Source organism: Carassius carassius, chromosome 26 (assembly GCF_963082965.1).
Source record: "Carassius carassius chromosome 26, fCarCar2.1, whole genome shotgun sequence".
Lineage (NCBI taxonomy): Eukaryota > Metazoa > Chordata > Actinopteri > Cypriniformes > Cyprinidae > Carassius > Carassius carassius.
This window is the reverse complement of record NC_081780.1, coordinates 13,636,410-13,662,622: the sequence shown is the minus strand read 5'-3', so window position 1 is coordinate 13,662,622 and position 26,213 is coordinate 13,636,410. Positions and strand designations below refer to the sequence as shown.

The 26,213-nt window shown below is 40.7% G+C and overlaps 2 protein-coding genes across 5 annotated transcripts in view; both read right to left on the bottom strand.

Moving 5' to 3' along the window:
• LOC132105858 (myelin-associated glycoprotein-like) overlaps window positions 1-26,213 on the bottom strand; it is an 86,917-nt gene that overhangs the window by 23,844 nt on the left and 36,860 nt on the right. The gene's annotated exons all lie outside the window — the stretch shown is intronic.
• LOC132105402 (sialic acid-binding Ig-like lectin 14) lies at window positions 556-25,132 on the bottom strand. The gene is made up of 3 exons (XM_059510484.1): window positions 24,973-25,132; window positions 24,537-24,854; window positions 556-1,193 (listed from the first exon to the last, which is right to left on the bottom strand). The coding sequence occupies exons 1-3, from the start codon at window positions 25,130-25,132 to the stop codon at window positions 1,048-1,050; spliced, it is 624 nt and encodes a 207-aa protein (XP_059366467.1). The 3' UTR covers window positions 556-1,047.

Sequence of the window (26,213 nt, the reverse complement as noted above, 5' to 3'; positions counted from 1 at the left end):
CATGTTGAAAAATAGATTTTAGGACTCTGCTCCTTCTAATCTAACTATAATTCCTTACGCTCAGGAAGTTTAGCGTGACTTGCCTGGAACAGAACAAAGTCATTAGTCGTGGTTTGAAATCGTGACTTACGGGCTCAAAAGCTTGCCTGGAACGCAGCATCAAATACCTTTTTGTTCTTTGATATATTTCACATACGGTTTATAATTTAAAGCTTAGCAAATTCTTCTGTTTTTGAGGTTTGAAATTGAATGCAATCCATATTTAATTAAAATTTGAATTTTTCTATTAAAATCTACCGATATAACTTTCATACATTTGTGTTTTGAGGCCACTCTATAAGAGTGAAAGCATGTTCTTGGATTTTTTAGATTTCTATTAAGTGTTAAGACTACAAAACTCTACACCAATTTTGACAGATTTTTGCCCCAATCTGCGGTCTGGAGGTTTTTGGGATAAATCACATAGTGGGTGATGGGAACAGACTCCAATATTTTAGCTTTTGACTATGATTCCATTTTAGAACATAGTGTATGATACACTTTTAACGGCAAAAGGTGTCAAGCTGCTTATACTGGTGTGTAGTGTGAGAAGTTGATTTCCCTCAAGTTCACATAAATGTACAGTCGAAGAGTAAACACTGCGTTGTTCATCACAGTAACACATGACAACCACATGTGTCAAAAACATTGAGTTCAGTTTGAAAAATGTATCTATATTTTGAAACCAAGCATGCTTCTATTTGTAAAACTGCTTGAAAATTTTGCTTGAATTATGTTTCTTAAAATAAATACTACTTTGATTAAAAGTTTATCAATACTGCAATAACACTTATACATTTTAAAATGTGACATAATAGTCTGTTAAAGTATACTAATTTATATCCTTATCTATACATTTTTCAAAAACACATACAGTTGTGAATAAACCTTATTTATGATTGTAATGTTTTTTCTTGAAAAATATACATTTAAAAATGTACCAGAAATTGGCTAATGTACAGTAAAATCATCAGATCAAATATGCTGAATGTGTTTTTCTTACTGGTTTCACAGTGCTCTTCTATTATACATCATTCTTAATACCTCATGTGTGTTGTGCACCTGCCGTACACAGATGCATGTAATGGCGCTTAACAACATGACCACCAGAGCCACAACAACAACTCCAATCAGCAAAGAGAAATGATTCAAACCTAAAGAAGAATAAGTGTTTAGAAAACCACTGATTATTCACTGATTCAATTATGCAATTGCCAGATTATTTTAATATTTTAACAACAAAATAACTACTGTATGATGGCAGGGGAATGAGAATTTAAAAAGTAAGAGATTAGCATTAGCATTGCCACTTATGTCAGTGGTTGCATCTGAAAGCTTAGGCAGCGGATGCCTCACTGTCTTATCAGGTACAAAGGTACACAAAGGTACCTCACGAAACTGATTTCAGACAGACTTCTGAGGTAGCATAATGGTGTAATGATTTATAACAAGATAGTGAGAGCTTTGGCAAATATTTAATGCGTACAATATTAACTACATCAAAAGTGTATTTTTTTATTTATATATAAACTTGTTTGTATATATACAAAATTGCAAAAAGCTTTGATTAGCTTGAAGATTTGGTGGTAAACATATTATGTAAAATATAAATTTATTTATTATATAAAATATAAAATAATGTACTGTAATGTTTTTTTATATTTTATACTTTCATAAACTTCTATAACATTTTATAAATGAAGTTTTATAACATTTAATTACTTCTAAAATAATCTGTGATGTTCCACCTTTAAAAAAAAACTACCAAATTTAAGTCTGTGCTCTGAAATATTCGAGATTTGTAACCATTATAGCTGGAAAAGTAATTTTTATATCATGACTTACAGTTAACAGATCTTGTTTTCACAAAATGTACTTCAGCACTTCAGGACTAGAGTTGAAAAAGCTCAAATTGACCCGACAACATTACAAATGTATAAACATTTCCGTAATTCACAGCACATCAGCGTACTGAAACTTTTTTACCATCCTTGTCTAATAAAATATTATTTCCTAGTGAAAATATTGGGGTTGGGGGGGGGGGGGGTTCTTTTTGCCTTCATAGGGTAGTAAAAAAATAATAATAAAATAAAAACATATTACTAATAAATGTATTAGTTCAGATCTGTATAGTATATAGTGGGGGTCAGATTGACCCACAAGGATCACGAATGTAACAGAAATTGTACGTCAAAACATATCAGTGTGTTGAAACTTTGTATGCAGTAGAAAAATCACTACATTTAAAATAAATAAATACATAAATGAATAAATACAAATAAAATAAGTTAACTGATATTTCAGACAACTCAAAAATCAAAACAGTATATGAGGGTTAAATGACACTGAAATGAAAGTAATGTGGGAAGGTTAACTGCTTAACTGAAGAGGCTTTTTAATTATTATTTAGGGTTTAATTTAATCAATATAAACATTTTTATAGTAACTATTCTTGCACTATTGCACAATAACAGTGTTATAACCTTTTCAGCAGAGTCACTGAACTGCCCTCCAACACAGAGCTGGAGGGAATCACAGACACTGCTGTGTTTCTGAAAAGCATGACTTACACTGAACATGTAGTGTGATGTTGTCCTGTTCTGTTTTGGTCTTGTCCTGTAGCTGGTAGGTTATCGTGCAGGTGAAAGTGACTCCGTGCTCACGGTGAGTAGCAGTGAAGTTCAGATTAGAGATGAGCTCCTGTAGTCTGCTGCTCTCACTGAGGGGGATTCTGGGAGTGGAGCTCCATGTGAGAGTTGGTGGAGGAGAGGAGCAGAGAGTCTCAGCAGAGCAGCGCAGACTCACAGAGCTCCCCTCCAACACCTCCAACACCTCCTCCTGACCCTGCACCTCCTTCTGCTCCACATACAGCTGCACTCTGGGTTTGGGAGGAGACTCTGAAATAGAAAAAGTAAAATGACAATGATGGCAACTATTAAAACACTCATTTAACACTTTTGTTTAGAAATAAAAGGCTCAAATCACTCACCAATGACATTTATAGTGGAGAAGGGTTGCGTGTAGGTGTGTTTCAGACCTCCACTCTTAATCCTGAAGTAATATTTACCATTGTGCTTTGAGCTAACATTATAAAAGACAGTGGTGCAGTCCTTCTCATGTAGTTTTCCAGTTATTTTCCCATTAAAGTGATTAGGTTTGGGATCTCTGGAGTTAAACACTTGATGTATACCCTCTTCAGTTCCATCTTTTAACCACAGTCCTGTAGCATCATTCTCGTTTATGTGTTGGTCATATTCTTCTTCAATCTCAAAATTGCACTTTATGATCACACAGGATCCACTGAGAGCTTCAATCTTCTCTGGCAGAGTGACGCTAAAATATCTACAGCAAATACCTACAAGACACACAAACAAGAAATAATTCAAAAATAACCATAAATACCAAGAAAAGAGGTCTGTAATTTTTTAATAGTATATAAATCAAAATATACTTTAACCTTTCAAAAGAAAAAGTAGAATTATTTTCTCTGCTCTCCAGATGTCCATCATTTTGTTCATTGAGGAATGTCAACCTATAGGTGAAAAACAAAGAAAAAATAAATAAATACAACTGCGTAACACCCCCCACCCCCCACCCCCCCGCCACACACACCCTTTACATCACATGTTTGCACAAATTATTTTGTCATATATTCAAAAATGACTAATTTCTCACCTCCTGTGATTAAGAGATTTTTCATTGTGATTGTTAGAGCACTAGCAACAAGAAACACACCTTCGCTTTTAAGGAAAAAGATGCACATATTTTGACAAAGTTGCTATCTCAGGAAGGAGGAACTAACAATTCACACTTTACATCAATATTAATGGTTGATTTAAATCATTGCCTTACTTTTTGGTTTATTTTCCATAAATTAAAATACTTCCTGAAAATAATATTGAGCAAACATCTCACAGTTTTTTCCTTTGTGAATTCTTTTTTTAGACCCTTGAAACTTGGCCCATTACTTTAATATTGCAGTATTGCATATACAATATTTAGACCACTAAAAGATCAAAATATTCTATGCATGACATTTTTATTAGTTGTTTGATGAAATTGTTCATATAATATGTCCTTTATAACAAAAATTAAGCATGAATATGACAGTATCTGTTCATACTGTCTCAGATTCAAGGACTTAATCGGGGTGTCTACAGATATGAACAAGTTAGATTTAAGACTTTTAAAGACCTTTTTAATACCATCTTTATGAAATTTAAGACCAAACCTCTGATGGAAATCACATTATTTTACATACGTATAATGTAATATTTAATTTGTTAAATATAAATGATATATTGCTGCCAAACATGCTTTTTATTATTACATTATACAGCAAACTTTTAATTTGTTAAATATAAATGATATATTGCTGCCAAACATGCTTTTTATTATTACATTATACAGCAAACTTCTCATCAGCAGACAATATCTGATACAAAATATCCAGACCGTTCTCATCCCAAGGCATCATATACTGACCCTTTTGACATTTCGTCAACATCCTACGCACATGGCACCCTCTAGCGTCAATATGAGACGCAGATAAAAATGGGCCAGAAGGCGCCTCCTAGCGGTCTAACCCTAACCCTAACCCTAACCTTAACCCATAATCTGTGTCTCATATTGATGCTAGAGGGTGCCATATGCGTAGGATGTTGACGAAATGTCAAAAGGGTCAGTATATGACGCCTTGGGATGAGAATGCGTTAAAATATCCAGAGGTGGAAAGTAACGAATTACATTTACTCGCGTTACTGTAATTGAGTAGCTTTTTTGTGTACTAATACTTTTTAAAGTAATTTTTTAAATGTGTAATTTTACTTTTACTTAAGTATATTTAGTTTGAAGTATTGTACTTCGCTACATTTTAAAACACATTAATTACTGAGTAAAAAAAATAAAAATAAAAAAAATAAATCGCTCCCTGGAAACTACGTCAGTAAATAATGGGCAGGAGGGCAAACTGGCGCTAAAGTCACAAGAAAGATGCAGACGGACAAAACAGGCGTTAGTGGTGCAGACACCGCTGAAAACGAAACCCCGTCATATTCTGAAGTTTAACTCGAAGGAAATGAAGTGAACCCCTGGCCATATGTATGCTCTATTATGCAGTGTAAGCTGTACTTTCCTAGGAAGACCAAACTAGCAGCTTATAAAATCTCGACGAGACATCCACTCTTCGCAAGAATGTAGAGGTAAGCTAAATAATTGCATCGTTGCATTGGTGGTTAAAATGAAGCTTTGACATTTTAGCAAGAGGTTTTGCAAAAATTAGCTAAAAAGACCGTGGTGAGGAGTGTGCTATTTTTGTTTTAATTATGTGCGCGCGCATTTATAGTGCGTTCTTTCACTGTGTGATTCAGTCTCCTAAAATGCATTTAGAACAGTGGCGGATCTAGAAAATTTTGCATGGGGGGGCAAAGGGGTGGCAAGAGGTCTTGGCAGGGTGGCAGGGGTACATGGAATCCATATATATGAATTGCTTTAAAAAAACACAAAAACACTTTTAAACTACAGTAGTTATTGTTTAATCATGCCCTTACACACTACAACGTTTAATTCACAACACACACACCAGTTATGTTTAGACTACTTAATTCTATTGTATTTGTTATTTCCCCAGTTGTAACCTGGTTTCATTGCTGTGATATCTGAGAGGAATTGGATTTAATAGGACTGCTTAGGCTTAGCTAATCAAATGATCGATCTCCTAACTGGCACGTAACAGCCCAAACTTAAATTGGGTATTTTTATTTAAAGTAATTAATTAATTATTAAAGCGATTTAAGGGAATAAAGAAAAAGAAAGCCTTGTTGTATTAGTGAAATAATTGTAACTATTTGCAACTAATATTTTATTTTTAATTTACATAAATGAATCAAGGAAATTATAGCATATTTTCAATTCAAAAAGGCAAAATTTAATAAATAAATAAAAAAGTTGAACTTTTCCATTGTAAAACAGTCAAATATTAAATTATCTACTTACATTTTACCAGGCATTTGTTAACTTATTTAATAATTTTGACATTGATGAGCTAGACCGCTGAACTTTTAGTCTTCATAACAACAAACAGAGCGTTGCGTAATGTAGTGCATCAGAGCAGCATCAATAATAATATCAAGTGAATCTCTTATCTGCATCTTAAGTTTATTGCCAATAATAATGACAGGTTTGCGAACGTGAACTCGGTGAGCTCGCGCAAAACACATCTTCAGCACAGCGACTCATTTAAACGCCTCTGATTGGCCGATGTGATCAACAGACATGTCTGTGATTGGCTACAATGCTCAACGTTGCAAAAGCACGTCAAAAGTACCTTTAATGCAAAGGGAAAAATATAAATAAAAATGTAATATGCACTGTTCATGATTAGTTAATCGCGGCCGCTGTAATCTTATTCACATTTGTTTTTCTGATGAATTGTTTTGCTCTGTGAGAAAGACAAGTTAACAAAATATTCGGGGCTTTACTAAAAACTTTCGGGGCTTAAGCCCCATTAGCCCAGCCCTAGCGCTGCCCCTCAATATTTTATATTTTTTATTAAGCTGTTCTTGTCTTTACTAAAATCTAAATCAGGCTAATCAAAGAGAAGAGTGATCTTACAAATCACGAGGGAGCGATTTGACCGCTGATTTTGCCTAACGTAATAGACTCGCTGTTTTTGCTGATGCTGAATCGTCTTTAGCATACAATACATTCATTACAAATGTAACTTTAAGTTAAACGTGTGTTTAAACTACACCTGGGGAAACTCACTTCACCTTCAGAGGATCTGACCGGGGCAGCTCAGTCTCTGGTTGCAGGGACACCGCACCGAAGAAGACTCGCTGTGTGTATGAGCCAGACTGAGCGAACACCGCTCTGCACGTTTGAATCAGGGACGTAACTAAGTATTTGAGGGGCAGGGGGGAAGGGCGAATAATACATTTAAAATTAAAAATTAAATTGTTCACTTTTGGTAAATGTATTGGACATAGTGGTGGGTTGTTTTTGTAAGTACAGTTTTTGGATCATTAAAGTTAGGGGGGCAGCTGGGGGGGCAAGGCTCTAGAGTGGGGGGGCACCTGCCCCCCCTTGCCCCCCTGTAGATCCGCCCATGATTTAGAATGATCACAAAATTGAAGATATAGGGGCAGAAAATTCACATAGTTATATAATTTCATATATTAAATAAAAATCACACAAAGAATGCCATCTTTTCCTCCAAAAATCATCATGAATATATACATACATATATATATATAACAGTTCAGTAAACAAGTTAATTAAGAGACTTGCGTTTTAGACACCATATTGCCTTTTTTAGCTCTATTTCTACAACAGAAAATAATTCCAAACACAGCCACCAAAGCACAGTTTTTCGTCTTTGAGCAACGTGACAGTGTTTCGTTCCTGAATGAATCAACCGTTTAAATGATTCGGTTCAATCGCAATGACTCGCTTATTAACAGTGACTTGCTGACACATACTGGCCATTTTAATTTCACATTTAAAGTATCTTTTGATTTTTTTTAAATAATTAATTTCTTATCATTTCAAATGAGTATTCAACATTTTATGTCTTGTATATCAAAACATTATTCATGCATTTGTAACTGCAGGTTAAATGCATTCTTGTCCTGCACTAAACAGTGTAATACATCTAAATGCCACTTCCAATGAATCTTCTGCATTTCCTCTGCATTAAAATATGAGTTTGTTGATACTGATTTGCCTGGTAACAGCCCAAATGTTTTATTATTCTAAATAACTGATTCCTTTAATTAAAAACAACTAGTTTGAGATTAATAGACCTATCCCTGGGGTGTCAAACTCAGTTTCTGGAGGGCCGCAGCCCTGCAGAGTTTAGTTCTAACCCTGCTCCAGCACACATATCATGTAGTTTTCAAATAAACCTAAATGATTAGATTAGCTGGATCAGGTGTGTTTAATTAGGGTTAAATCTAAACTGTGCAGGACTGTGGCCCTGCAGGAACTGAGTTTGACACCCTTGGCCTGTCCCATTTTGACTTCCTCCCACTGTTAAAATGTAACTAAGTAATTTTTACTCTGAGTAAATTTTAAATGAGCTACTTTTTACTTTTACTTGAGTAGATTTTTAGACTGGTACTTTTACTTGTGCTTAAGTAAAATTTCATTTATGTAATGGTACTTTTACTTGAGTAGAATATTTTTGTACTCTTTCCACCTCTGAAAATATCCCCACAAAAGCACCGCATGACCAAGCATGATCATGCGTCCACTGATCTATATATGATATATATATTTATACATATATTCTCTATTATAGATCATTAAGTTCATCTCAATCAGCTCCCGAGCTCGTGAATCAGTAGATCGTACACAAATTCAGTCACTGGTAAGTTCCCTGACTCATTACACGTTTTATGTACAATGTCATTGAACAACTTAGTAGAACGTCATCACTGTGGTTTATGCATGCAGTCTGTGGGGTTATGTTTCATGCTTCAGAAATATGATGTTACTTCCGGTAAGGGAGCATAGTGAGTGCCGATGCCATAGACGATGCCATAAAATCTGTTCCCTCGGTTTAACAAATCATGCCCACTGATTAATAAAATGTACCCATGGATTTTCATTTTTTTTTAATTTTCAATTCAGATTTTGTAAACCATACCTTCGTTTTTTTCATCCATACCCACAAATTCATAGTCCGTGTGCACGCTTTCGCAATCTGTTCCCTCAGATTTGTAAACAGTACTCACAGATTCATGCAGCAAGCTCATATGTAGCCTACATGTTAACATATTTTATTGAATATTATGTTATTGAATACAGCAAAGTCTTACGTGATTCTCTATCAATTGTAGTACAAGCCAATTTTCAGTAAACTTGCATTAACCCATTTTAACTGTAGCAGTAGAAAATCTGTCTGTTCAATGACTTTAAACGGTCACTGGGTCCGTCAAACTGGAGAATTTTTTGCTGAAATGGAACCGAAAATATTTAAGACCCATCGAACTTGAATTTAAGACATTTAAGACTTTTTAAGAACCTATTGTAGTAAGGAAGAGATAGGATCCAAATGCAAATGAAAGAGTTTATTGAGAGAGCGATGACACAAGTCTCTTCAAAAGGGAACACAAGTAGCCACAGGTGATGCAGAGAAAAATAGTCTCTTTAAACTGAAACACAGGCAGATTGCAAAAAGTCAAAGGAAAGATCACAGGACGGTCTCTGAAGAGGGTCCTCTATTAATGGGTCAGTGGCTCTCTCGTGACTCTTGTGAGCGGCTGGAATGCAGCAGGTAATCAGGGAGACCGGCTAGTGGAACTTAGACCTCTCGTCCCCACGTACTGAGCGGCCGCAATGCACTGAGCGCAGCTCAGGGAGATCGTCGACAGCGGGAGGGCTGGACACAGTAGAAGAGAGGTTAATAAGCAGTGATATGGTGTAGCTGACCTGAACCTGACTGTTGACAGGACTGTGACAAGACAAGACGGATACAGCAGGGTTTGTAGATAGCCACCAGCATCACACTCTGACGAAATAATCCGGCAACTGGCAAGAAAACAGAGGACATTAAATAGCAAGCGAGTTAGAGGGGGGAAAAGGTGGAACGGATCAGCGAGAAAGCTACAAATGAGAAAAGCTGAAGAGGGAAAGGGAAAGAGTGAGGTAATGACCAGCAGAGGGAGGAAAAGGAAAGGAAAAGCCAGAAGGAAGAACCAGACTCATAACACCTCTGGTCACCCTGTTAATGTTGGGACACGTTTCAAGTGAGAGCAAGGTTACATTGTTACAGTTTTCAGCTATTCTTTGTAATCTTATTTGGTGAGCCACATATCTTGAAACTTGCATTTTCCAGGCATCACGTTTCAGTTGTTTCAGCTTATTTTTGCAATGTTTAACAGTGTGTGTGTGTGTGTGTGTGAAACATTGATGTACTATTTTAGTAGATTTGTGCATGTGTGAATGTCATGGTAACGCATAAATGTGTGTAACCAACGTAAATCAAGCAAGCTAAAATGCATAGGCCACGAAGTGTTGGCAATGTATAAATATAAAGAGTTTATTTGACAGAGCTAATTTGTAAAAGAAAATTAATCTGACCTTCCTGAAGTGCAGGAATCTCCTGTTTAGATCCTAAGTTTCCAGCTGTAACATCTGCTGCTGATTAGAGACGGACTGTAGCTCTGCTGCAGGATCAGAATCTGAAGTACAGTCTACTGACTGACAACAGATCTATTGTAACTTCCCTTTTTCATCAGCTCACACCAGTACTTCATTTATCAGCAAGAACATGAATTCTGTGCACGACAGAGCACAGAGCACTGGTTAACTGAACAACCAGTCTTTTTAATTGTTATTTGGCTCTAAATTTAATAAATGTAATAAATTGTTCTCAAAATTTTAAATAAAAATAATTTGATATCTACCTATGATGCAACCTATTGATCAAAAGTGATAAGCCATTAAATCACATTGCATGGTGATTATATTTGATTGATGATTTTTTATCCATTTCGACTACAATAATCTAATCATGTATATAACCACTCATTATTGCAGTTGATCTGATGCTTCCACAGCATTGTTCCTTCTTTGTGCTTTTTTTATTTTTTTCTCTTCAAAACATGAAATCACAAAACTGGTGTCTTAACCTATTCTAAGAAATGTAAACTAAATTCCTCCAGAGTTTAACTTACAATTTATCTGGTTTATTGACACTGTGAAAAATGTAAATGTAGGCTAAACTGTGACCACAGCTTTTGAAAAAAGTCAGTCTCCATCATCTTCAGTATTGAAAATAAATGTGACAGCTCCACCAGCTTCCTGCTCAGCATTCACAGATCCACTCTGTTAATAAAGACTTCATTTTTTCTCATGACTAAAAGCATCTGATAATTTTTTTTGTGCACAAAATGAATTGACATACAGACTGTGGCAGGGGGGGGGGGGGCCGAGTGGGTCCAGTGCTACCGCCCCACGTCGCTGGACTCGGCCATCCATCTGGCGGAGGACCACATGGTGGCGTGCTCAGGGGTCAGCGAACCCCTGTCTCTCTCTCCCTCTCTCTCTTTCCCCCTTCTCTCTCTCGCCCTGTCCCTCTCCCTAGGTCCCGTCCACTCGGCCCTCCTCGTGTCCCGCCCCGGGGGCGGGATTGACCAAGGGCACCTCGTGAATCCTAGGGCTCCGCCCAGGGGGGCGGGGCTTATGGCTGCCGGAGGGGACAGTGCTTCCTTTTCTCCGCTCTCTCCGCGCCAATTCTCCAATCCACTCCCTGCCACTGGGGCGGCGGGTAGGTCTGGGCTGGCCTGTTGGCGTTGCGGGGACCCGGATCATTTTGTGGACAGGTGTCCAGTGATGAAGGTGGGAACGATGATCCGGGTCTCGGACATCCCCCAGATCACCCCCGGTCAGGCTAGCGAGTACCAAATACCTGTGAGTATCAAGGGGGGTATATATCCGGCCTTGGTGGATTCAGGATGTAACCAAACCTCAATCCATCAAAGCCTGATTCAACCGGGGGCATTGGATACAAGCCGCGTGGTTAAGGTGCGGTGCGTACACGGGGATGTGGTGGAGTATCCAGTTGTCCCAATTATTATTCAATTCCGGGGACAAAAGCATAGTGTAGAGGTGGTGGTTAGTCCCCACCTCCGGCATCCGATAATTTTGGGAACGAATTGCAAATGCACTTGATTGGGAAATGAATAATTAAGTGCATACACGACATGGCTTTTGCACAGATTTTCAATGTAATATGTTTATATTATTTATCACTTTTTAGTATTTATGTTCTTTTCAGTCACTTAGTATCACTGTGGGTTTTCTTTACATCATTTATATACTTTATACTGTAAGTGTTGTGCCCCTTTACCATACACATCAAGGCAAATCATCATAACCACAACAGCAACTCTAATCAGTGTAGCATATCAGACCCGAAGCAGACAAATTGACCTGTTAGCCACCCCCCATTATGGAACTCACAGCTGAAAGTGCTCTACCTAACTTATAATTGTAACAGTTTCCTACTTCAGTGTGTTACAAACATAATTTTGGTGTCTTTGGAAAGAAGACCCTTTGGGCTTTACTTTTTTAGAAGAAGAAGTGAAGTGAAGTGACATTCAGCCAAGTATGGTGACCCATACTCAGAATTTGTGCTCTGCATTTAACCCATCCGAAGTGCACACACACAGAGCAGTGAACACACACACACACACTGTGAGCACACACCCGGAGCAGTGGGCAGCCATTTATGCTGCGGCGCCGCAATATAAATATGGTTTATATTTATCAACCATATTTGATAATAATAAGCTATTGAATATTTTAGTAATCGAGTATTCTACCAAAATTTCCATCGATTAATCGAGTAATCGGATAAAATGTGTTTTTGCTTAATAAGTGCAATATTAATTATGCAAGAGAAAATAAGACTCCTGGGTCTCTTAAAATGAACTAAGTTTCCTTTTTTAGAAAAAAAATATTAAAATTTTTTAAATGCATAGAATGCAATGAATGCATCAAAAATAAACATTTAATTATTCCCCATTGTTTCTCTGTCTGTACTTGTACTGTGAACAATGACAATAAAGTTGGTCACTGCTCAGACTTAGTATTGTGGCCTGTGTATTTGTTGCTTGTTCTGGCACCCAAATGCAATATGATACTACTGACAGTGTTTCTAAATGCTGGATTAAGTGTTGTCTTTGTCTTGTTGATACGACTGGTAGACTAAAACTGAATTGCCCTACGGGAAGCAGACTGAGGCGATACGACACATCCTGCCCCGGCAGGCACCTGCTGCCTCCTCCCGGCCGCAGTGCCCCAGCCTGCACGTCGCCGAGGGCGGCCCCCTGCGTCTGCCCCCGCTCCCGCGCTGCATCCGCAGCAGCCTCCAACAAAGCAACGCCGTGGAGCCGGCCGTGGGCGGGCCCCCGCCAAACCTGGCGGTAAACGGAAGAGCAAGCGGCCCTGAGACAGGCGACCCAGAGATGGAGGGATCTGCTCTTCGGCAGATGGTGAACGCACCACTCCCTCCCCCGGAGGAGGTCCAGGTGGAGAATCTTTTGTTTCATTTTTTCCCGCCGTTGACCTCACGGCCGACGGTACCCAAATACTCGATAAAAGATCAATTTCCCTTATCTCTGGATCCCAGGGGGGCACGGAGAGTTGCGGACGGCCAAGCTCCGGACCTCACTCATCCCCCTCCTTCACCAGATGGCAGCCGCGGGCGGTTCGAGAGCGTCAACAAAGGCCCTACTCACGCACCCTCTGCCAACCCGTGGAACCAGGTGAGCCCTGCACCCCACACCACACTCCGGCCTGCTCACAAGCTGCCCGAGTTGGGTCCCTGTGTTCCACCTCACCGCCCCACTGCGGGTACGGCTGTGGTTCCACTGGTCCCGCTTGTACGGTTTTTAAGTGCCTGGTCAGCGCTATCCAGCCCGTCTCGCTGGCTTCTGCGGACCATCAGCCTCAGCTATGCGATTCAGTTCGCCCGGCGTCCCCCCAAGTTCCGCGGTATCCGCTTCACTGCAGTGAAAGCATCCGATGCCCCTGTCTTGCGGGAAGAGATCGCAGTCCTACTGGCGAAGGACGTGATAGAGCCGGTCCCTCAAGCCGATATGAGGACGGGGTTTTACAGCCCCTACTTCATTGTACCCAAGAAAGGCGGTGGGTTACGGCCGATCTTGGATCTGCGAGTTTTGAATCGGGCCCTCCATCGGCTACCGTTCAAAATGTTGACACAGAAACGCATTTTCGGGTGCATCCGTCCCCAAGATTGGTTTGCAGCGATCGACCTGAAGGACGCGTACTTTCATGTGTCATGTGTCCATCAATTGCCTAGAGTTGCTAGCAGTACACCTTGCCTTGAACCGTCTCAAAGGTCTCTTACGAGTCAAGCATGTGCTGGTCCGAATGGACAACACTGCAACCGTTGCGTACATGCAAATCGCTCGCCACCTCCTCCTTTGGAGTCAGAAGGTTCTGAGGTCACTTCGTGCCGTTAACATTCCAGGCCTGCTCAATCGTACAGCCGACGAGGTGTCTCGAGCAATGCTCCCGGGAGAATGGCGACTCCATCCCCTGACGGTCCAGCTGATTTGGAGATGGTTCGGAGCCGCTCAGGTAGACCTCTTTGCTTCTCCAGAGACCTCTCACTGCCAGTTGTTCTACTCCCTGACCGAGGAAACTCTTGGCACGGACGCACTGGCACACAGCTGGCTGCGGGACCTATGCAAGTATGCATTTCCCCCAGTGAGCCTTCTCGCACAGACATTGTGCAAAGTCCGGGAGGACGAGGAGCAAGTCTTGCTAGTAGCGCCATATTGGCCTACTCGGACCTAGTTCCCCGAACTAGTGCTCCTCTCGACAGCCCCTCCTTGGCCGGTTCCTCTGAGGAGAGATTTACTGACTCAGAGACGGGGCACCATTTGGCATCCGCGTCCAGACCTTTTGGAAACTCCATGTCTGGTCCCTGGACGGGACGCAGAGGTTCTAGGTGACCTACCCCAAGAGGTAGTGAACACCATCACTTTAATGAGAGAACTGTCTATGAGACACGCTTATGCCTTGAAATGGAACCTGTTCGTTGAGTGGTGTTCTTCTCGCCGAGAAGACCCCCGAAGATGCCCGATTGCGGTCGTGCTATCCTTACTGCAGCAAGGGTTGGAGCGAAGGCTGTCTCCCTCCACCCTCAAAGTCCAGGTTGCCACTATTGCTGCGTACCATGACCCAGTGAATGGAAAGTCTCTGGGTAAGCATGACCTCATCGTCAGGTTCCTTAGAGGGGCCAGGAGGTTAAATCCTTCCCAGCCCCCCTTTATACCCCCTTGGGACCTAACCTAGACCTAGTGCTTAAATCACTACAGCAGGGCCCATTCGAGCCTTTGCATTCAGTTGAGCTAAAGTTTCTTTCATTGAAAACTCTGCTCCTGCTTGCACTGGCCTCCATCAAGAGGGTAGGGGACCTGCATGCATTTTCGGTCGACGATTCGTGCCTAGAGTTCGGGCCGGCTGACTCCCAGGTAACCCTGAGGCCCCGGCCTGGCTACGTGCCCAAGGTTCCCACTACATTCTTCAAAGACCAAGTGGTGAACCTGCAAGCGCTGCCCCTGGAGGAGGCAGTCCCAGCCCTGGCTGTGCTTTGTCCCGTCTGAGCATTAAGGTGCTACGTAGACTGGACACAAAGCTTCAGGACCTCAGACCAGCTCTTTGTCTGTTATGGAGACTGGCAGAAGGGGAGTGCCATCTCTAAGCAGAGGGTGCTCCACTGGATTGTGGATGCCATAACCCTGGCTTATCAGGCTCAGGGTGTGCCCTGCCTGTTCAGGTTACGAGCTCACTCAACTAGAAGTGTTGCATCCTCCTGGGCGCTGGCTCGTGGCGCCTCGCTGACAGATATTTGTAGAGCTGCGGGTTGGAAGACCTCTAACACGTTTGCTAGGTTCTATAGCCTTCGTGTAGAGCCGGTATCCTCCTGTGTTCTCACCTCAAACGGGTAGTGGCACTAAGAGACCCCGGTTAGTGTCGGCTTGCTTAAACCGCTCCAGAGTGTCTGTACTGTAGAACCTGTTGAGATCCTCCATCACCCTAAGCAGCTGGACGCGGCGGAACGTCTGGCGCCAGACCTTCATGATGAATCCGTGAGAACCATGGAAGGGTGGGTTCCATATTGAGATCTAAGCGGTACTCATATGTGTATAGTCCACGGTATAGCCTTAGAGCCCGTGTTTCCCCGGCAGACTTCTGCCTTCCCAAGAGGGTTTTAATCACCTCAAATTTCTTTGCAAGTATGTAAACTCATTCTATTATACTAGAGTCTATCATTCTTGAGCATACTAATACTCTAATGAGAGTTAGTTGGCATGTAGTTGCAAAGTTGCTTATAGTCGATTGATTAAGGGGATAATCAAAATAAAATGTAACCATATAAAACTTATTCTGTATAACAAACCAAACCATCATGCAGTCGAGCGCTGTATTCACGTGATGCACAAAATTATAGCTATATAGTTACGTGATGTAGTGTTATATGCATTTATGGTGTAATTGCACCACACCAACCTTGGGGTTGACTGAGGTGGGTTACCGGGTTAGACGAGTTAGACTGTGGTTTTGCATGAGCGGGTTAGCAGCAGGAGCAGCTTGTGTTCTATAATAAATATGTGGTTTTGAGTTATAATTCTCCGTGTATGTAGTCTATCACTTCAGATTACCACCTTCATTAGTCCTGTCAGAGAATACAGGTGAAAACTGGAGAATATGGATACAGCGGTTCAACATTTACATGACTGCTACAGGTTCAGACTTAGAAAGTGATGCTTTAGGAGAGGAGGCCTTAGAAGTATACAATTCACTGTCTATTGAGCCAGATGGGGGGAATGAAACAATGCAAGATATAGTAACTGCATTGGAGAAGTATTGCCTACCCAGAAAGAATGTTGTTTTCGAAATGTACCAATTCTTGGCCTACCCCATGCCAGATTCAGTGTTCAGTATCAGTGATCAACGTTTAAAGGAGAGGCTCTTAAGAGAAACAAACCTGACTCTTGAAAAAACAGTGGACATTTGCAGAGCGGCAGAGGTAGCTAAAACACAGATTCAAGCAATGGGAGAGCAGAATAAACTGTTAATGCCATTAAAAATAAGACAAAAGATGCAAAACAGAACAAGAGATATGAAAGAACATCATCTCACCAGCACAAGCAGTTTCATTCACCTGAAAAAAGTGTGGAAAATCTCACCTTCCACGACAGTGTCCAGCTTTTGGCGCAACATGTCATGTCTGTGGAAAACGGAATCACTTTACCTCAGTGTGCATGTCTGAACAAAAAGACACAATGCCTAAATAGATGCCACAATAGAAATGTCACTGTGGATTCATTATTCATCGGGTCAGTTGAACTAAAAGAGACTCGTGGCTCTGTACAGAATGCATGGCACACGGATGTAGACATTGGAAATGTGACAGTGAAGTTCAAATTGGACTCTGGAGTAGAAGCCAATATTATACCTCTCGACATTTATCAATCTCTGCACGAATCAGCGTTGTTGCAACTGACTTCGACTATGCTGGTGGCGTATGGTGGAACTAAATTAAAGCCAGAAGGCGTGGCCAAGCTTCAGTGTGTCACACCCAAAGTGCAAGTTTGCATACCCTTTTACATCACCCGACACTCGTCCATTCCAATACTTGATAAGGAAGCATGTGAACAGATGCAACTGCTAAAAAGAGTTGAGACTGTTGTAATCAAGCATTCTACCTCCAAAGAGGAATTGATGGCACAACATCCAACAGTTTTTGAAGGGCTCGGTCAGTTTCCAGGTGAACATCATATTCATGTTGATCCAAAAGCAATCCCGGTCATACATGGCTGCAGAAAAATTCCCTTAGCAGGGCTGGGCAAACTGAAGGACACACTGGGTCAGCTGTTGCAAGCAGACATCATAGCGCCAGTCACCCAGCCCACTCCTTGGGTCAACAGCCTTATTGTCACTGAAAAAAAGAATGGGTCATTAAGAGTATGCTTGGATCCTCGTGACCTAAATAAAGTTGTTCTTCGTCAACACTTCTCTATTCCAACAACTGAAGATGTCCTGTGCAAGCTTGCTGGAAAGAAAATTTTCTCCATCTTTGATGAAAAGGACGGATACTGGCAAGTCAAACTTGACACGGAATCCTCCCTACTATGCACATTCAACACGCCATGGGGTAGATACAGATTAAAACGTCTACCATTTGGTATCAAGTCTGCTAGTGAAGTGTTCCAGCAGTACAATAATGAAATGTTCGGAGACATAGGTGGTGTACATATTGTAGCTGATGATATGATTGTCGCAGCTGCCACAAAACAAGAACATGATGTTATTGTTGCTAAAGTTATGGAGAGAGCAAAAAACTAAATGTGAAATTCAACCCCGACAAGATCCAGTTCAAGGTGAACAATGTACATTTCATGGTCCATGTGATAACTCCACAGGGTGTGAAAGCAGATGACGGCAAGATACAGGCAGTAGTAAGCATGCCAGCACCCATGGACAGACAAGCACTGCAGCGTCTTTTGGGTATGATAAGATATCTTGTACCGTTTATTCCAGGTGAGGCATCACTCATGGCTCCTCTCAGACAGCTGTTGAGAAAGGACATTGCATTCCAGTGGCAACCAGAACACCACAAGTAACTGTCTGCATTCAAAACAGCACTGACAAACACACCAGTTCTGAGGTACGTACTATGACCCCAACACAGCACTCACTATACAAACAGACGCATCCAAAGACGGCTTAGGATCATGTCTGTTGCAGGAGGGGCAACCAATAGCATATGCGTCCAGGTCTTTAATGGATACCATCAGTATGTGTACGGACGCAGTGTGAATGTGCAGTCTGACGGTAAGCCATTGGAGGCTATCTTCAAGAAGCCACTGAGCAAAACTCCAGCGAGACTCCAACGTATGCTCTTACAGCTACAGAAATATGACCTCATTCTTCAATACACGCCTGGTAAGGACATGTTAATTGCTGATACACTGTCACGTGCTGTCGCTGAAGGCCAACACACATGTACAGATGATCTCAGTGATGAAAGGGTCATATATTCACTTGAAGCAGCAGAGGCTCTCAGTGAAGAAATGCTGAAGCAGCTTAGAGATGCTACTGCAAGAGACAGTACACTCCAGTTGCTTGTGAAAACTCAAAAGACAGGATGGCCAACACATAGAAACTCAGTCCCTCAAATCATCAGTTCTGGCCTGTCAGACACACTGTGGCTGTGCAAGATGGCATATTACTGGTAGCAGGTAGAATCTTAATTCCCGAGTCAATGAGATCAGAGATGTTGCAGAAACTACATATCTCACTTCAAGGAATGCAGCGCACAAAAGCACATGATGGAATGACCAAACACATAGAACAGATGGTTGAGATGTGTCCAACGTGCCAGCAGTTTCAGCCCAGGAACCAGAAAGAGCCGCTCATCTCTCATTAAATCCCAGAGCTCCCCTGGTTAAAAGTAGCTTCCGACATCTTTGAAATCAGAGGTCAGTCATTTCTACTGATTGTTGATTACTTGTCAAAGTTTCCTGAGGTGATGAACATCAGAGACAAGAGTGTGCACACAGTAAGTGAAAGGAGAAGAGAGAGGGACTGGAGTAATATAAAAATATAAACAATTTATTTTATTTTCCTCAAATTAGACACACTCGAAAAATAACAAACATTAGGCCTCTGGTCAACAAATTCAGGGACGGGTAAAACAAAGTGCAAAATCAAGATGTTTAAATGAATAACAAAAATTTAGCAAAAACTCAAATCAACAAAAAAGAGTAAATAAGGCACATCACAAAATCACATGCATAGGAAAACAAAAATAATAATTTACACTCAGGAACCCAGTGACCACACAACAAAATTGTTACCCCCCCCCCCCCCACCAGAATACTGCACCAGCCCAATGGCCGAAAAAGAAAACATGAAACAAACAACACGCACAGGGGAAGGCTAATGGGAAACACAGTGGGCCTCCCTCCCACACACACACACACACACACACGACTGAATACTAAAAACAGGGCACAGGAAAAACAGTGGTCAAGATGGCAAATGACGGTCCTCCTGTATGAACACAGACCGCAGTGTCGAGCCACGAGCTTGTTTAGTTGTAATACTATCGCAATCGCTTTATTCCATCTGGTTTTTACTCGTACATTCCCAGGTCATTAAAAAAGGACTCCGTAATGGTAGATACCATTGAACCGGCATCTATAAGACAAATAACAGTTATACCGCCCATCTGAACATCTGCCACTGGACACTCGCCCATCAATGCAGAAGGACAGGTCAAAAGAGATATGAACGAATCTGAGCCCATCAAACCCCCTTCCAGTGCTTGGCTCCATGCACTAGAGGGTGCTAGTTTCCCTGTTGCCTGCTGGAAGAGTCATCCCTCCCATTCCCAACGGCCAACCTGGATTCAACCCCCACATGCTGTGTCTGCCGTGAGCCAACCAGGCAATCCCTAGCCATGTGGCCTACTTGCTCACAACGCAGACAAATAGGTCTGCCATCCACATCAAAACGAAACCGCCTCTGATGATTGGTCTGCCTATTTGGTAGATTGGATGGCCCTGAACCAGAGGACAGATGTTTAAGAATAGTATCTAATTGGGCCTGCTGCCTACGCAAACAGTCTTTGAGCTCAGTCAATTCATTACTTGGTTGTGCTACAATGACTTGGGCTTCTGCCTGCTTGGCTCCTACCACCCTTGAACTAGTGTCACACGAAAAAGCTCTAGCATGGACAAGAAGAGGCCCTTCACCATCATCGGCCCAACGAAATGCCTCACGACGCAAGTCCAAAAAGGAGGAATCAGGATTAAGGCAGATATGCTTTAATTCTCTACACAGCATTTTGTCTCTAACGTTTTCTGCAAATTGATTCAATTCAATTCAATTCAAGTTTATTTGTATAGCGCTTTTTACAATACAAATTGTTACAAAGCAACTTTACATAAAATTATGTTTCTACAATATTTAGTAATAGCTATGACAGGATTTGTAGAAAAATTTCGTAGTCAGCCAGATGATAAACATTATTAATATTATTAATAATTAATAATCTTTATATGATGCAGTCACACTTGTAGCAATATTTGTTAGTTCTGTTGTTGATTAAGGGTTAGCATCAACTGGGGTCCTCTGAGGGTCAGCATCATTTCTTCTCATATGCTCTGGATCCAGACTGGAGCTTGTGTAAATCCTAGTTACCACGGGATGTAAATCCCGTGGCAAAACATAGAAACAAATAAAGACATCATTAGCATAGCTGCTGTTCCAACAAAGTAAAATTAATTAGTTTAACCCAAGCCAAAGAATAAGAATGCACATTTGATCAGATACAACTATACTCACAATTTAAGATACATTATTCGAATGCTTGGCGAAAGAGATGAGTTTTTAATCTAGATTTAAACAGAGAGAGTGTGTCTGAACCCCGAACATTATCAGGAAGGCTATTCCAGAGTTTGGGAGCCAAATGTGAAAAAGCTCTACCTCCTTTAGTGGACTTTGCTATCCTAGGAACTACCAAAAGTCAAGCGTTTTGTGACCTTAGGGAGCGTGATGGATTGTAGCATGGTAGAAGGCTAGTTAGGTACGCAGGAGCTAAACCATTTAGGGCCTTATAGGTAAGTAATGATAATTTGTAACTGATACGGAACTTGATAGGTAGCCAGTGCAGAGACTGTAAAATTGGGGTAATATGATCATATTTTCTTGACCTGGTAAGGACTCTAGCCGCTGCATTTTGGACTACCTGTAGCTTGTTTATTGAAGAAGCAGGACAACCACCTAGAAGTGCATTACAATAGTCCAGTCTAGAGGTTATGAATGCATGAACTAGCTTTTCTGCATCAGAAACAGACAATGTGTTTCGTAGCTTGGCAATGTTTCTAAGATGGAAGAATGCAGTTTTTGTAACATGGGAAATATGATTTTCAAAAGACAAGTTGCTGTCTGATATAACACCCAGATTTTTGACTGTAGAAGAAGTAACAGTACATCCGTCTAGTTGCAGATTGTAATCTGCAAGAGGTTTCATCTGGTCTCGTTGAGATATATAGCTGAGTATCATCAGCATAACAGTGGAAGCTAATTCCGTATTTTCTAATAATATTACCAAGGGGCAACATGTATATTGAAAATAGAAGGGGACCTAGGACGGATCCTTGTGGCACTTCATATTTTACTGATGATAAATGAGATGACTCCCCATTTAAGTAAACAAAATGGTAGCGATCGGACAGGTAGGATCTAAACCATCTTAGAGCCTGCCCTTGAATACCTGTATAGTTTTGTAATCGATCTATGAGTATAGAAATTATTAATAATTAACATGCACTGTACATGCACTCCCCCCACCCACAATTCCTGCCGGCCCGGGACTCGAACTCACAACCTTTCAATTGGGAGTCCGACTCTCTAACCATTAGGCCACGACTTCCCAATATTATTAACTCGTATTATTAATAAGAGGCTTAATAACCGCCAGCTTGAATGGTTTTGGGACGTGACCTAAAGATAACGACGAGTTAATAATATTGAGAAGCGGTTCTTCGGCTACAGATAACAACTCTTTCAGTAATTTAGTGGGTACAGGATCTAATAAATATGTTGTTGGTTTAGATACAGTGATAAGTTTATTTAGCTCTTCCTGTCCTATATTTGTAAAGCAATGCAGTTTATCTTTGGGTGCAATGGATGAAACTGAAGTGTTAGACGCTGTAGAATCTACATTCGCTATTGTATTTCTAATGTTATCTATTTTATCAGTGAAGAAATTCATAAGGTCATTAATATTTAACGTTGGTGGAATATTTGAATCAGGTGGTGTCTGGTAATTTGTTAATTTAGCCACTGTGCTAAATAAAAACCTTGGATTGTTTTGGTTATTTTCTATGAGTTTGTGTATATGCTCTGCCCTAGCAGTTTTTAGAGCCTGTCTATAACTGGACATACTGTATTTCCATGCAATTCTAAAAACTTCCAAGTTAGTTTTTCTCCATTTGCGTTCAAGACTACAAGTTACTTTCTTGAGAGAGTGAGTATTACTTTTATACCATGGCACAGTACGTTTTTCTCTAACCTTTTTCAATTTGATGGGGGCAACAGCTTCTAATATATTAGAGAAAATAGTGCCCATGCTGTCAGTCATTTCGTCTAATTCATGTGTATTTTTGGGTACAAATAGCAGTTGAGATAGATCAGGCAAGTTATTTGCGAATCTGTCTTAGGTGACTGGAACAATAGTTCTGCCCAGACGGTAACGCTGAGACATATAGTTAATAACAGTGATATGCAGCATGCACAATACAAGGAAATGGTCTGTAATATCATCACATTGAGGTATGATATCTATAGCAGTAAGATCGATTCCATGTGATATAATTAAATTTAGTGTATGATTAAAACAATGAGTGGGCCTGGTGACATTTTGCTTGACTCCAAAAGAGTTTATTAGGCCAGTAAACGCAAGTCCTAATGCATCATTTGTATTATCAACATGAATATTAAAATCTCCCATGATTAGCGCCTTATCAACTGTAACCAGAAGGTCTGAGAGGAAATCTGCAAATTCTTTTAGGAATACTGTATACGGCCCTGGTGGTCTATACACAGTAGCCAGAGCAAGAGTTGATCACGGAGAACACAATCAGGTTTAGCAATTGCGGTTGTATTTTTACGTTGTGCGACTTCCATAAATTACATTAACAAGTGTGAAAATTCACGCAACGTTTCTCCCTCCCGTTGACGACATTGAAAAAAATTTGTTGAGCGTTAATATAAGACTGGCTACAGCCAAAAGTCTCAGTCAGTATAGAGAAAATATTCTCAGGCTCGGATCTAACTGAAGCTGGATCGAGTTTAATTTCTAGCTTTGCATCGTTGGACCTCCTCAATCCATTCCTCCACCGGAGGAGACTCTGAACTACCAGAGAACCTGGGATATTTACGTTCTCTAGGAACATACACATACCTTAATCCAGAAGACCCTGGCTCTTGAGAATTAAGCTCTTGGCGATTTAACTCTGGCTGACTCTGCTCTTCCCGTCCTACAGCCCCTGAAGATTCTACATTTCCTTGACGTAGCCTTTCATTGTCAACCTTTAACTGTTTAATTTGCTCCATTAGCTGCCCAACCCATTCCTCCAGCTCCTGAGACATTTCAACTGGAACAAAGCCAAAAGGGAAAACATTTTTTTTTTTTTTTTTTTTTAAATATATATACAAACAACTGGTCACTTGCAGAACCACAGTCCAGGCCCAGTCCACAACCACTGCTTTTCCTGTACTCTACCTGCACCCAATACATACACACAAAAAAACTGATGAATGTGTTTGAAGAGTTAGTGACAGGACATCTAGACAGATGCCACTTAAGTTCAGGAGAGGGATTCCCATCAGTCTCACAGAAACACACAGTTACATCAGTTTTGCTACAGCTGGAGGAAACTGAGATCTAAGGAACATCTAATAGAGAGAAAGATCGAGAATAGTCTGAGCAGTACAACTCTCAGCACAAATCTTTCTTAGTAACTTTTTATACAGTTTACGTTGCTTACAATCACTTGGTTGAAAGATTTCCTCTATTTTTTTATCACTCACTCTGAATGTCCAGCATCACTAATGAGTTTGGCTGCCATGTTAGTTCTGAGCTGTACAGTGGTACCAGCCTCTGTGTGTCGGGTCGGTCCTATTGAAGGTAAGAGTGTCTCCAGTCTGCAGCTGCTTCAACTGTCCTTCACTCTCTCTGGACCAGGTGTAGTTCACTGTTGGATTTGCATCACTGCTGCAGATCAGAGTCACTGAACTGCCCTCCAACACAGAGCTGGAGGGAGTCACAGACACTGCTGTGTTTTTGGGTGAATCTGGAGGGAAAAGAAATAGGGCCTCACATAAAAAAAAAAAAAATACAATTCAAAAGTCAAAACTGAAAACTGAAAAGCATGACTTACACTGAACATGTAGTGTGATGCTGTCCTGTGCTGTTTTGGTCTTGTCCTGTAGCTGGTAGGTTATAGTGCAGGTGAAAGTGACTCCGTGCTTACGGTGAGTAGCAGAGAAGTTCAGATTAGAGATGAGCTCCTGTAGTCTGCTGCTCTCACTGAGGGGGATTCTGGGAGTGGAGCTCCATGTGAGAGTTGGTGGAGGAGAGGAGCAGAGAGTCTCAGCAGAGCAGCGCAGACTCACAGAGCTCCCCTCCAACACCTCCTCCTGACCCTGCACCTCCTTCTGCTCCACATACAGCTGCACTCTGGGTTTGGGAGGAGGGCCTGAAATACACACAGATTCATTTCTTATATTTGATTGTTGTCTAGTTTCAAATCATTATTTAATTTCATTATTATACACGTATTTATAAATAATATTTCCAGTCATGAATTTACTCACCAATCACATCTATTGAAACACTGGCTTGTATATAGGTATGTTTCAGTCCACCTTCACTCTCAATCCTGAAGTAATACTGACCACTGTGATTTGATCTGAGGTCATAAAATACAGTGGTGCAGTTCTTATCTTTTAATTTTCCAGTTATTTTCCCTTTCATAGAGGATTTCTGTCTTGATGTGCTTGATTTCAACACTACATTTATGTTCATCATACATCACTACATCAGTCCTATCTTCCACACTCCTGTAGCTCTCTCTGTGAGGTGTTTGTCATATTGTTCTGTAATCTCAAATCTGCACTTTATGATCACACAAGATCCACTGAGAGCTTTAATCTTCTGTGGCAGATAGGTGTTGAAATCTCTACAGCAAACACCTACAACACACACATGATGAAAATCATTATTTTTAAGGGTGTACTGTATACAGTATCATTTTAAAGGGAGAACGAGCAGAGCAAAAGCAACAGTTAAATCTAGATCAAGGATATTTGTAACTATTAATGTATTTTAATATATTAATGTAATATTATAAATATGATGAATAAGATAGCAGTCTTTAGAAAACAACATGTTAGTTAGTATCTAACTGATTTAAAAAAAAATGCTCTAAATGAAGATCTCATTTAGTTTAATGCAGCAGACTGAATGTAGTTTAGCACCTGATTTGAAACCGTATGAAAGTGTGCCGTGTGAACAGTCTGTAACTTCATATACTGACTGAATTTCCTTTGTCAGCATCAACACACATGCTTAACCTTTAAACACACGAGTGCTTCAACAATCACTTATTTTAATGTATTTTATGTTTAATTTCTTCACCTCTTGATTCTCCTGTGGACTGATTTAAATAGACAGAACTCAATCAGTGATAGGAAGTATAAATAGTATAAATTGTTCAGTTGTTTGTGAGCTTGTTTTGGTCTGTACAACTCTAGGGTTTTGTGTTGTGTTGTGAATAAATCATTTATGTGATTTTGTGTGTCAGTTAGCTCACTTCATCAGTTTTTGTTTCTCATAGCACCAGAGGCGGCCTTACCTATGTTTCACCCGTTTCAATTGAAACGGGCCCCGCCCTCCAAGGGGGCCCCCAACAGAACAGGAAAATCCCATTCATTTTCTCCCTAGGATATTGATTTTCAGACATAATGTCTAAAGTGGTCTCCAACACGTCGCTCGCGAGAGTAGCTCGTGACCTGATTGGAGGTAGCTCGAGGGCCGTTCAATATCGCGTCTTTTG